General features: G+C 40.7%; 1 protein-coding gene across 5 annotated transcripts in view; it reads left to right on the top strand.

Annotated features, from left to right (window-relative positions):
- LOC140303537 (inositol 1,4,5-trisphosphate-gated calcium channel ITPR1) overlaps positions 1 to 13,795 on the top strand; it is a 73,049-nt gene that overhangs the window by 36,136 nt on the left and 23,118 nt on the right. For 3 of the 5 annotated variants that reach the window (XM_072382323.1, XM_072382321.1, XM_072382320.1), the window contains 3 exons: positions 7,050 to 7,097; positions 8,459 to 8,591; positions 9,945 to 10,132. In XM_072382323.1, the coding sequence (XP_072238424.1) occupies positions 7,050 to 7,097; positions 8,459 to 8,591; positions 9,945 to 10,132 (369 nt within the window). The remainder of the gene's footprint in view (positions 1 to 7,049; positions 7,098 to 8,458; positions 8,592 to 9,944; positions 10,133 to 13,795) is intronic. The other 2 variants (XM_072382324.1, XM_072382322.1) reach the window with 1 other exon arrangement.

Here is a 13,795-nt window from a genome sequence, read left to right as displayed (position 1 = left end):
TATAGTGTGTTGCTAAATGCTAATATCAGGGAAACCTTTTTCTCGATTAGTGGCCCTGGAAGATCAGGGTTTTAGTCACCTGTTTGTTATATTTGAGACCCCAGCAGCTGGATTTTGTGATTTCGAAACCTTTATCTGAGGCTGTCTTTAACATTCCAAGTTGCTTATAATTTGACTTTTTTTCCATGTTTATGTTTTTCCATTTTTGGCCAATATGCAGCACCTTGGTCAGTGGTTGTGTTTAAATGTGCTTCACTTTTAAACTGACTTGGAAAACACAGAATGAGGTCAAGTGGCTGTAGGCTAATTCAGATAAAATGCATAAGAAGACAGTTTGAAAATATTACAAAAAGTATATTGTAAAAGAATGGAACATATAAAATGAACACAGTAAGGCTAGAAATATACTTGCTTTTTAACCACACCCTCTCCAAGGCAGCTGGCTGCGTTGTGGACATAATTGTTCACATGTGTCCAGAGAACTCTACTAAGGGGGCACACCAGAGACCTAAAAACAGGATGGCAGTAAAGGAAGTTAGTTTTTATTTTATGTTATGATCACGAAAGACGAGGTGAAAGCGCCAGTGTTTTGATGGCATAAGTAAAGCTGCTAAATAAACGACTTTGGACATCTGACCGTATTTGGCCCCATGCTGCCCCCTCTGGTCAATTGTTTAGTGCATCTTGTGTAAGCTTACCATTAATGTCTGGTGTTTTCCCAAATGACGCAGGACATTAAAGGCATCCGCCATACAAGTCCATATGCGTAATTAAAAGCAAGCATATTTATGGCCCGACGCAGCATACAGCAGATAATTAAAAATAGTGCATGTGGGAGGATAAAGGGGTGTAGAATATAATGACCACATGACTCAGATTTCTTATTAAATACAAGAAACACTTATTTTTACACGGTAACACCTTAGTTCAGACTTTAACACCTTAGAGGGATGCAAGAGCTCAGTCGTATATAGATTGGCACTTCACTTCTGTGCACCACCGTAGACCTTCTATGTGTGTTTTTTTCAGAAATTAGGGTAAATATAGTGAAACCATAAAAGCGAATCACTTCGTCTTCTTGTCTGCTCCTACAAGCGTTTTATTATAAGCTCAACTTTTCATTAGGTGTTTCCCCTGTGCCTCCTTTGCACACCAATAGGGGGCACTGTGACTGTGTGTACACTTTTTCTGTGTGCATTAACGGATGCGAGGAGCTGTGGCAGTCATTGAGGCTGTGTCCTAGTTTTTCTTGCCTGCGAGCTGCACGATTCTTGGGTCCTTGCCAACCCTGGGCTGGGGTTACATAAGAACCGGGCTTTTTTTCCTGGAACTCAGCCCCGCCACTGATGCGCGACCTTCAACAGTAATTGCCAATAAAAGTGTGAAGGAGCTGTTTACCCACTCGTTATATGTGCACATGCATGCATGTGTGTGTACACCTGTGTGTATAAACGCAGGTTTTGAACGAGGGGGTGGGGTGGGGGGTTGGCGACATGTTAGCATGATTCTTGTCAAGTGTCGCTTCTGTCTGTCTGCACACGAGAAGCAGCTGTGGTGTAAGAGTGGCAGTTGAGTCGAAGCCTGCACTTTCATGTGCCTATTTCCACATTTCTTTTCACCTGCTTTCTTCTTTTTGTCCATGTTAAACCAATGTGGCACATTTCCCAAACTACTCAAAATACTTCCACTCACAGCCTTTCCAGTGTGGATGCAAACACACACCCTCTCGGTGTAAACTTAGCTGAAGTTGGCTGTGAATGTTTCAGTGAGAATGCACTGTTAGATCTAGTCTCCCTTGTTGATCTGCGAGAAAAGTATCCTAACATGCTACATGATTTAAGAGGAGAATATCTGTGCCTCCATAACAAGATGCATGCTTTATAGTGGTCTCATGAAATGGATCTTTTGAAATTGACTAATGAGAATGTACATACTGTAGTTTGAGATGTATTTTTGACCTCCCCACAGAGTGCATCTCACCCTGTTGCTAAATGTCAAGGGGATGAATATCAGCTAAATTTGCTGCTCTTTGACTATCTTAGTTATGTAAGAGCCAGAGGGGTTCAGGATACACTTCTTCCTCTCATGCCACCCTTTTCACCTGGCCTCATGGCTGTGTGGTCTTCTCAAGAGAGTTATGCAAGCCCTCCATATTTAAAGTAAAACATCTTTCATCCCTTTCCCCCCCCATGTAACATGCTTTACGATGAGCTGACTTTAAGAAAATACCCCTTATTTTCACTTGAGCATTTAAAAAATTCGGCTTTTTTTTTTCATTTTTTCTCCCACCATCCCAGCAGGGCTGTACCCTCTGGTCAAGACAAAAACTCGTTTTTACATGTCTGGTTTAGAAGTAGGTCAGCTGTAATGAAAACGAGGGAGCACAAGTCTTTTAATTTTGTCTGCTTTTCTGTCTGCACATAACAAGCACTCAAGTGGTAAACCCCAGTTTTCGTGTCATTCACCGCTGGTTTGAACATGACTCAGTCTCAGGCTGTATAGACACAGAGACGTGTTTATTTACGCACTTTCACGAGAAAAAACTCTTTGTGTGTACGTGTGTGTGTGAATACGTGCGTACATATTTATTTTCTCTCATTTTGAACTGAAAGGTGTGAGACTAAGCAGGGGTCTGCCCCAGGGAGATTCCAGTTTGGTGAATACTGTGATGTGGGAGCGGATGTGGCAGCTCTGAGGGGTTACCCTGTGTGGTCTGTGGTCAGACCAGGAGTGATTAGCTACACATATCTACTCTGATCAACATATTGCTTTGTGGTCTGATGTGGTCAAAATAAGGCAGAAGCCAGTGTCCACAAACTTGTGAAAGATGCTGATCCTCCAGAGTGTCAATACTGAGCGCATAGCCCTCAACCTGCTGCTGAACTCTGCCCCACAATGCCGTTAGCAGCTGGGTCAAATCAATTGTTGGGATTACTACAGGTGACTTTTAAGTGTTGACACTAACATTTGTTGCCCTGGCTCGAGTCTGGACTGACAGGTGTTTTACTGGATGTAGACGGCTTATTTTAGAGGGATTAAGTTTAGTCACAAAGAAAACTTTGATGATAATATGCGTCGGAAAAAAAGCTAGTTGTCAAGACTTGACTGTTGTTATTTTCTAAGAAACTGAGCATAAGAGCTGTGATGCATTTAGTTTTTTTTAGATGCCATGCTCTAAAATTCCATCATTTGCATTTAGCGATTTTCTGAAGAATTTATGTGAGCATGTTCTGTGTTTTCCCTTTTTCTTTCAGACTCTGTCTCACTTTCTCTTTCTCACTGTCTCATTCTGCATACGCACACCCACCCACACACAGACAAGCAAAATACATCTATCTCTCTCGTAAGTGTTACTTGCTTTTAAAAGACAGTAACTAGCAAATGAAAGTTGGAAAAAAAAGATCTCATTTAAAACTGATTAAGCACAGAAAACAGTCCTGTTTATTATAAACTCTATAGCGGCACTACTGTATGTTTTGGAGCTATAAGTTGAGTAACTGGACTTTGTAAACCACCAACATTTCAAGAAATATTTCAGCATGGCTACTGTCAGTCTTACTTGACTCAGTGTTTGGTGTGTTATTATGCAAAAGGCACTTTAGGAATGGGAGTGGGCTAATACTGGATTTAACTGTTGCAATGTGTGGCCTTGGTTTGCCTTCGATTAGAATTAGTTTCAGAGTCTGTTGTGCTTTGCTAATCCACCTGAAAGTTTGCAAGCGCCAGTTTGCATATTGTGTTTGCATATTTGCCAAGCCTTTGATTATACACAAATCAGTGACATATTAATGGGAAGAGCGTGTGTAGAATAGAGTTGAGTATAGAAACACGATCAATCCTGATGCACCCAAACGAGGCCCAAAAAGGTGTGATAATGTAATGAAAAAAAAAACATGAATATTGCACTTTGAGCTACATAACCAGATGTGGACAGTTTGAACTGATCTCAGTTCAAACTAGCCGAGGCTACACACCCAAAGTCTGTCTAAATCTGTCAGCCATCGCTAGGCCAGAGTTACCTTATCAAAAATAGGCTAAAACCAGAACATAACCCAGTGTTCTCGGTACTGATCACCTGGAAGATCTTTATGTGACCAGTTGTGCTTCTGTGTAACTTCTTTTCTGTTGGAATCGTACTGTTCTGGTCGTAAGGAAGTTATCAAGGTAATAGGTCACTAATGTTGACATAAAATGCTGTAGGCCATTTTAAAACGACGCCCTACTGTACACAATGCCATTAACTCAATCTTACAGTGAGGCTATCTCGATTGTCAGATGTAAATCTCTTTATTGTGTTTCTAATATTCTCTTGTTTCTTTTCTCTGTCCCTCACAAGTTCTTGCCCTGTGTGTTTTTGGTGACAGATGGTAACTGTAAGCAGCTCTGTGTCACTGGTTTAGTGGCCTGGTTTCTTTTGGAGTGATTATGTAACTAACCCTATCACCCTTTTGCCTCGCCTCTCCCCCCTCCTGGCCCTCCTAACATGTTCTTTTACATAACAGAGTGTGTGGCGCAGCACCTTGTATAAGTTTCATTTTCCCAGAGCAAACACACTGTACAGACAGATACAGTCATATTTAATCCGAGATCCGATCATTCTGCTGAACAGTGAGGGAAGTAAAAATTTGAAAGCAACACATTTTTTTTATTAGATGCGAGTGAAAGTTGATGAATGTGCGTTGGGTTTCATGTTGCTCAGAATGTGGCTCAAACTGAGAACTTCTCACCTTGTGATTACTCATTACTGACTTTAACTGACACTTGCAGTGTGATTTTCGGTTTTTGCTCAGTCTGAGTGCTGGTTGTCATGTAGTAAAAGAAGAATTTGACATTTTAGTAAACTGGCAGATTAGCTTTTCTGTCTTCCCAGGGCGTTACTGTCATTGTGAAGTTGCCAGGCAACCAGTGAAATCTCCACAAGGTCATTGTGTTGAACCCAAAAATAATCTGTGGCTATGTTCACATATTTAAATTAAGTGGATGCACATAATAACAATAAATCAGTTATTGCTCTTTGTGATTATTGGTCCTGCTTGTAAAATGTAACAGGTATTGATGACATTTTTAAAAAGTTGGTCTGTTTCTAGCATAAGGAACTGTCTATCAGTAAGATATTACAGGTGTTTTAATCTTTAAACCGGAAATGTCAGCAGAAGGTATCGGTTCATTAAGAGTCAGTATACTATAGTCAGTATAAGCAACGTGAGCATTTACAAGAAAGGAAAAATCTTTTATAGCCCGTATGGGCATCTGACCTTTGTTTGAGACTGACTTGATAAACTTTGATTTCTTTTTTAGTAAGATGTAGAAATTCTATTTATTTTTTTAATTTAACAGTTAGACAAAATTGTCATAATCAGTTCCGGCTGTTTCTAACCTTTATGCTAAGATAATCTAACAAGCTGCTGCCTATAATTTCCTATCTACCATACTAACAGTGGTTTCAAACAGTTCTATCTGTGTTGTAACTTTCAGCAGGACAGTCAGCGAGCTTACATCCCAAGATGTGAGATTTAACTTTAAAACTGAAAAAGAAAAAAGTACACACACTTATTCGTCAGATGTGCTTCACTGAATTCACTTAATCTCAGGTTTAATTTGGTTTATGTCAATACTAAACGAACTCTGAGGGTAAACATTTGAACACAATGCCTAAATTGCAGGGTACAAAAGTAATTGGACTTGTTGTGTATGGTTTCGGCTTTTAGTTTGCACGCAACAAGATGGCACAAGTTCTTCCTCAGACTGTGGTGGAGTTGGCTGTTAGAGCAAGGAGGAAGGAGGTGACTTTGTAAGTGAAAGAGACGATAATGAGACTTACTAAAAGAAGCCTAAATCTGTGAGAGAGGTATCGATTTGCCAACATCAAGAGTTTGGTTCATTCTTTAAGAAAACAAAGTATATATATGAAAGTAAAAAGAAGAATGCGCAACAGGAAGATGAAGCCTGGTACGCAAGGAGCACAAGTCAGGAGGATAACTAACAATCATGTGCATGGGGAAGAAAATACTTTTCATGAATGAGCAGCGAGTTAAAAATGCCTTCCAGGATTTAGACATTCATGTTTCCTGGTCAGCAGTTTGGAGAAAACTTATTGACAAGCCCTCAGGGGATTCACATCAAAATACCCCTTGTATGCCTCAATAGAAGAAAGGCCACAATTCAGTTTAAAAGAAACTTCTGGCTTGAGTGGATATGGCTGTCAGTGGACGTTTAGAACTGGCATTTATTAATGAGTTAACAGCAAGCATAAGCAACAGAATTAATGCTCAGTAAGATGGAAATATTTTGTAGAGTCTGATCTTACCAAGTGCGTCAAAAGTCATTAAACAACTTTTCATCTTTCAGCAGCAACAACAAACTTAAACATGTGGCCAGGGAGCTTGTCAGGTTGAGGAAGTGACATTTTCTTCACTGTAAGTCGCCTGAACTCAGTCCTGATGAGCATTTTTCCACTTAATGAGGACCAGGCTGAAAAGTGACTGAAAAGTACAGGAGTGAAAATTCATCATTATGGAACATGAAAAGCACCTGATGTGTATGTGCTGAATTTTTCAGGCAGTCACTGGCTGAAAAGAATTTTTAACAAAAATATTTATAATGATGATTGTCTCTGACTTCAAGAGGATGCACGATCACTTTCAAACACCTAAACTCTCTGCCCTGTGTGTTATGTCTTGTACTTATTGATGTCCAGACTCAAATCAAAGCAGAAACTGTCTTCATACATCTAGTTTTGACTGTTTATAAGAAATTACAGAATTCAGATTATGAGAAAAATCTCACTGAGTAAGCAGTGATTTCTACAGACAATGCTGTATCCATCCCCTGTCTCAGCTCAAAATTCCCCACAGCCATAAAACTTCCCAAATCTCTGACCCAGCAGTAGAAGCATGGCAACTCTTCTCTGAGCAGACCTTTGCATGGCAACTTGAAACAGCTAAATTGGAACATGATGTGGTAATTAACCTGACAATTGCTCTCTCAATGCTGCATGAATACTAACTCTGTATTTGTATCACTGTGCTCACGCTGCTCACTGCACCCAGCAGCTGGATCACAACCAGCCCGAGAAACTGTTGGCAGACCAGAAAAGGGTAGGTACCTGAAACAGCATGAAAGCTTAACTAACTCCAACATTAGAGAGATACATTCTTGCTTTTTTTGGGTTTAATTTCTTCCCCTCTGTGCTTTAAGTAACACTCATGTCACAGCCTCTGTTTTACTAAAAAAAAAAAAGGAAAAAAGAAACATCACATTTTTCTTTTAGTTTTTAGTCTCTTTTATCTCTCATGATGTTTTTGCAAGTGTGATAACTTTAAGGAGCAGTAACTTCAGATACTCTGTGGATTTCATTTTTCTATAATATCATTGGCAACGAAAGACATTTTTTTCTAAACAGGTTTATTCATTAACTGTCAAGGTTTTGAATTGATGTCCCCAGCCACTAATTCTCTGCATCTGTTGCATCTACTACTCCCGTTATTTCCTTATGGCCTATTTGGTTAATTATTTTAAACTTTATGAAGAAAGTTTGTATCGTTACCTAGTCATCAGGTATGGAGCATAAGCATTCACATGGTAGTTTGTGCTCATCACGGATTCAGGCCAAGTTTGCGTTCACAGTTTACGTTGCGTCCTCAAAGAATGACATTAACATTTTGGCTCAAGCCTGACAACTTCAGAAGAAATCACTCTCCAGTAAGAGCAGAGAATAATCTTCTGACTCCAACTGATTGTGCTTTGCTATTATGCAAAAATGCATACAGTTGATTAACCTCCTACCAATAAAAGGTGACAACAGCGTAGTTTGCACCACCTACAAAAACTAATCCTGACCGCTGGAGCAAAAGTACGACAGCAGAGCTTACATAATTTCCCTGCCGTCTGTCCAGGACCACCCACAGCTGACAATGATTTGCACATAGTCACACACAAACATACAATCAACCCTCTCTTTCATTTCCCTCACTTTATCCCATGTGAGGTCTCTCAGGTAGCTTTGGGCTGCGGTTGCCGTGACAACGGCAAAGTCGTGCCGCTTACTGCTCAGCACTGGATGAGTCACAGTGTGGGAGGGCTGCCCCCAGGACTGCCTAAGTGAAAACCGGGACCTCACATTGTCACAACACAGTGTCGCTGTTCCTATAATAAACAGCAGCTGCGTGGGTAGCAGAATGTATAAACTTTACGCTATGCCTCAAAGTTTTTCCTTTGCAGAATTTTAGGTCCATTTTAAATATTTACAATGAACACATGATATGTTGCTGCTCCAGAACAATCAATTAAAGGGGTGTGGTCGTGATGTTAGACACGCCATCATTTCCACAGAAAGGGTTGTTTTAAAGGTCTCTATGATAAATTAATGTGAACAATACATCACCGATGTTACACAACCTCCTCTCTCTGCCAGTGACATCACATCATTACATCCTTACCCTTTTTTTTCCCATTGTAGGGCGAGGCGCTGAGACAAATTCTGGTGAACCGTTACTATGGCAACTTCCATCGGAGTGGTGGGCGGAGGGACAGCCTTACGTCATTTGGCAATGGCTCCCTCAGTCCAGTAGGACCAGGCAAAAACCATTCAGGTGGGACACTGTGTCTGCTGTCGTTGCTCCTTTCTTACACTGAACACAACATGTTTTAATTATTTTACAGCAGAATGTATTGTTTAGTTTGGACACAAGGTCATAAGAACACTGATTCCAGCATCTCTAACTGAGTTAATTCCAATATGACGCATTGAGCTCAGGCCTCCATCAAACTGGATGGATATTTTGCTGCCAGGAATAATCATAATATTGGTCAGCATAGTCTCGCTGAACCTTTTGCTTTTGGTTTGCCAAAAATGTAAGACAAGGATGCATCTGTGTTTGTCTGGCCATGAGCTGACTATCAGTGCCAGAGTTGTGCGATGAGCTGCCCTTTGAGCACTCAGAGCACAATATTCTTATCACTACATGATAACATGGCTTTTTTGTTACTGTCCACAGTCAAAATACTCAAGTAAAGGCATCTCTCTTCAGTGTTTCTCATTCTATGTACAATTTAAATTGTAAATTTGGGAGGGCAGATTTTATGAGCAAAAACAGCATGAGCCATGAGTCTGTTATTCGCATACAGCTGCCATATTGCCCTAATGGTCAAAATCACGTGCCAGCAAAGCTGAAACACGGGTGTGACTTGATAATGTCTTCATTTTATTTGTATGATTGAACTTAAAAACACAGACAGTCACTGTGGATCCCTTCTCACAATCTCTGCGATGCACACCAACACGTTGGCACACGTCCAAACCACAGGACAGAGACCCCTCCCCTTTGTGATAAACTTCTTACTGTTGCTAGGAGATAGGCTGATACTTCCTGTGAAAACAGCCTTTGCACCTGTTGCAGAAAACAGGAGCCATGAAGAGAATTCCATATGTAGCCTGAAGCTGGGGCCACAGTGGGGCAATGTGCAGGCAAAGTCAGGCGGAATGACTTACACAACTGTACAGTTGCACAGTACAGGATTAGTGTATGACCTATTTTGTTAAGTCATCTAGAATGAATAACAGACATATATTTTGAAGTATACATTTTCTCCCTCATTTAATTCTAATTTTAGGTGCCTGTTTAAAATGTTATATAAGGTCTCTGTATCTTCAAATATTAGTGCAGACTTGGACCAAAAAAGATTAGATTAGGTTGTTGTGTATGAAAATAATACTGCCAAGTTGGCGGGGACAACAATTATTAAATGTTTAATTTATTCCACTGATTCTCATCCTAATTATATGCATCTTATTATTTTACTGCCAAACATTTAGTTTAGATGAGTGTAAATGATGGAAATATTGAAAAATATACAGAATAGATCTTCCAGCTTTAACTTCACATCTTGTATATCTTAAACACCCTGCTCTGATTGGTCCTGTTGCCTTGTCTCGGGTCATGCAGCATTAGGGGGTCCAGGTGGCCTGAGTCGGGGGGAGATGACCCTGGCAGAGGTTCAGTGTCACCTGGATAAAGAAGGAGCTTCTGAACTGGTTATTGACCTCATCATGAACACCACAAGTGACAGAGTATTCCAAGAAAGCATCCTCTTGGCTATTGCACTGCTGGAGGGTGGAAACACCACCATCCAGGTGAGTTACTCACAAATCTCTGACATACAACATTGCTTTGTCCGTCTACTATAATCATCCCATAGTAAAAGAAGAATTTTCATTGAAAGAAAATAGGTAGTTTGTGGGTCAGTGTGCCAATGTGGCTGCACATATACATCAGTAAGGTGACTCTTCTCCCCCTCATATCACACACTAAGTCATATGGTTGAATGATCAGGCCAACTGCTAATGATGTCACTGGTTTGAAGATAAGTTTATTCTTATTTTTTTCACTTGGTACAGAAAAGCCTGTGAGGTTAACTTAAAGTGTTCCCCTGTTTGGTTCAACCTTAGCCGCTCTAAACTCCATCTGCCCCTGCAGGTCTTTGTTGTGTCTCTTTGTATGCGGTCTAGTCAGTCGATCTCTCTGTCTTTTCATTTTGTGTGTCCGTCTGCTAGCTGTTGTGTAAGCAAGGGGCTTGCATAATCAGATTAGGGCGAGGAAGCCACTGAGGCAGAGATAATGCTTTGGCTTCCCACGACTGCTGCAGAGCTACGTCACGTGATCGGTCTGTGTTACATAAGGCTTGTGTGAATGAACAATGAGGAATGTCTCAGCCTTCAAAACATTCCAGACTCGCTCCCTCGCGTTCTCTTGCCTGCCCAAACTGGGTCATGCTGGGCCTCCGGAACTGGGGCAGTGGGGAGAGAGGGTGCAGGGACGAGGAAACACATAGGGGATTGAGGAGAAACTGAAGCTCCTCTCAACTTTGCATATTTGTGTTTTTTCTGGAAAAGGACATTTCTCAGCAGGATGAGTTTTCCTGCAGAGCTAGAAACGTACCACACAGTTTGAATAAATGTTTTCTATGGTTTACTGGGAAGTTTTCTAGAAAACATCAGTTTGAGTGGAAGCGGATCCTTTAGTAAAAGCGAGGGTTCACCACTGTCAGCCAACCAAGTTGGTTTTCTTCATGGTCTTTGTTTGATACGCTGAGCCGAACACCTGTTGGGTGTCCGATATCTTGCTCTCACATAACACAGTTAACTATTTACTCTTGGCCTAAATAGTGAGCAAAAATAAACCACAAATTATCTCAGCTCCATGCTTTAGTTTCTTACACACTCTCTCTCTATCATGTAATGCTAATTCATGGCTACTCCACATGTAATCCTATTAACGCCTGCTTAATACAATAAAGTTCTAACACTGTCAAAGAAAAGTGCAGTTATGTAAATCATATACACTGAAATGTAGAAGATATGCTAATTTCTGTATTTGGTGCCATTAACAATTCAAAGGAAGTTTGGATAGGGGGGGCAAAAAAACTGGAAAAGTTATGTATTACTTAAAAAAAAACAGCAACTGGAGCATCTCGCAGCTAATTAGGTTAATTGGCAATAGGTCAGTGACATGACATGAGTATCCCTGAGAGGCTGAGCCTTACTTAGGTAAAGATTGGGGAAGGGTTCACTACTCTACTAAGAACTGTGCTGACAAGTTGCTCAGCAACTGAAGACTTACATAATTTATTTGGCAAAGAATTTGATAATTTCATCATCAACGATATGGGATATCATTGAAAACGTATGAAGAAATCTGAGGAAATCTCTGTACACAACAAACAGTGCTGATAACCTGTATTAAATGTATGTGATCTTCATGCACACAGGCAGCACTGCATTAAGAACAGGTATGATCATAGAAAGGAAATTATAGCACTGCCTAACAAACATAGATGCTTGGTTGGAAGTCTACCATGCAAACAAACACCATATTATAAAGAAAATCTAGAGACGCTGCCAGTTTCTTTCAGCCCAAGCTTGTTTAAGATGGACCCATGTGAACTTAAAACCTGTCCTGTGACAGAATAAAATTCTAAATTATTTTTGGAAGTCATGGATGCAGTGTCCTCTGGACTAAAGAGAACATGAGCTATTCGGTTTGCTCACAGTTCAAAAGCATTATGGTATGGAGATGCGTTAACCCCTGTGGTGTGGGCAACTTGTACATCTGTGAACGACATGCAGATTTTGGTTAAACAAATATGGCCATCTAGGCAACATCTTTTTCAGGGAAGGTCTTGCTAATTTCAGACAGATGGTGACAAACCACATTCTGCCTGTGTTACTACAGCATTGCTCCACAGTAAAAGAATCCAGGCGCTAAAGAGTCCTGCCTGCTGTCCAGAGCTGTCACCCACTTAAAATTGATGAGGCATTATCACATGGAAAAAATGACAAAGGAGAGTCCATTGATGTCTCGTTCATCTGTTGAGCAGATGACATCTGATATTAAACTAGGATGAGAATATATTCAATTCTCAGAACCACAGCAGTTTAACTCCTCAGCTTCCAAAAGCTTCCAGAGTGCTGTTAGAGGAAGAGGTGGTCCAACATGCCCCCGTCACAGCTCTTTTTTTTAATGTGTCGCTGCCTTAAAATTCAAAATGAGCACATGTATTCCAAAAAGTAGTGAAAATATCCCTGTTTCAGCATTTGATATATTATCTTTACATTGTTTCAAATAAATACAAGGCTGCAGTGTTTTGAAATCTTCTCTTCGTTTACACTTTAAATGCCATCTCAACTTTTTTAAAAATCTGGATTGTATTAAGCAGTGCATGCATTTTAGTGTTTGTTGCTGGCTCCTCTTCACTCTTCTTCTTTTTATCTCCTTCTCAAGTCTGCTTTTCTACGACAGCGATGACAGAGCTCACACAGCTGTAAATTGTGTTGTGACATGGCAACTGGTGACATTTTACTTGTCAGCCATCTGCTGTCTAACCACATGTCGTGCTGCTCTGTTTTCTTCCAAAGCGTTTGGTTTGCAGGTGGTTTTGTGAATTTGAAAAGGAAAAAAAATGCTATATTGACTTACATTAAGGTTGAAAAGAATCATGACAGACGTGGCTGACTTTTGGAAAAAAGGAAAAGCTGAAAAAGTGGAAAAGGTCTTTGGGGAGAGGAGAGCTAAGCAACAGCTCCATTTGGTTTGCATGTGGTGCTGCCTGACGTGAGAGGGAGGGTGAGAGGAAAAGGGAGCGCAAGTATAAATAGCTGTTACATAACATCCCTTTGTTGATGCCAAGTGGTGGAACGGAAGGAGAGAAGGGAAAGCGCTATGACCTTGTTTTTCAGCGTTGTCCGCCTCCACCTCGCCCATCTCTGTCTCATTCCACTCAGGGTTAGTCTCCATAGATACAGACAGGCTCTGTGTTTACTCAACACCACAGGGGGGCCTGAGATACTTGTCCCTCTCCTCCATCCTCCTCTGTTGCTATCACTCCATTCTCTCTTTGCCTTGATCACCAAGTGTTACTTCATCCTTAACACCATCTCTCCACTCTTGTCCTTGCTTTTCAAGCGCAACCAAAACGCAGATGGTGTCTTGATACAGCGGCACAGATTTTGTAAATGAGCACCGAAAACATCGAAACAGTACAGAGGCAGCATCATGGTTAGACATGAAAGTTTAGGTTTTCAGTTTTGATTCACTGTCACAAACATTTCTGAGGAAATCATAAAATGCTGCGTGGTGTTTTTCTTTTACTGTGGTGTCCTGTCTTTATGCACAGAAACTGTTTAAGTTTCGGTGACGCACTCAGTCCACTAAAGTTCAGTTCTTTGAAACGGGTTTTGAAAAGCAATTGCTCTATCGACATAATGCTGCAGGTTCACCACTCAGCAAAATAATAAATT

This window comes from Leuresthes tenuis, unplaced genomic scaffold (genome assembly GCF_036924035.1).
Source record: "Leuresthes tenuis unplaced genomic scaffold, fLeuTen1.0.hap1 SCAF_3, whole genome shotgun sequence".
NCBI lineage: Eukaryota > Metazoa > Chordata > Actinopteri > Atheriniformes > Atherinopsidae > Leuresthes > Leuresthes tenuis.
Note: the sequence above shows the minus strand (reverse complement) of the source record. Positions and strands in the feature narration are given on the sequence as shown.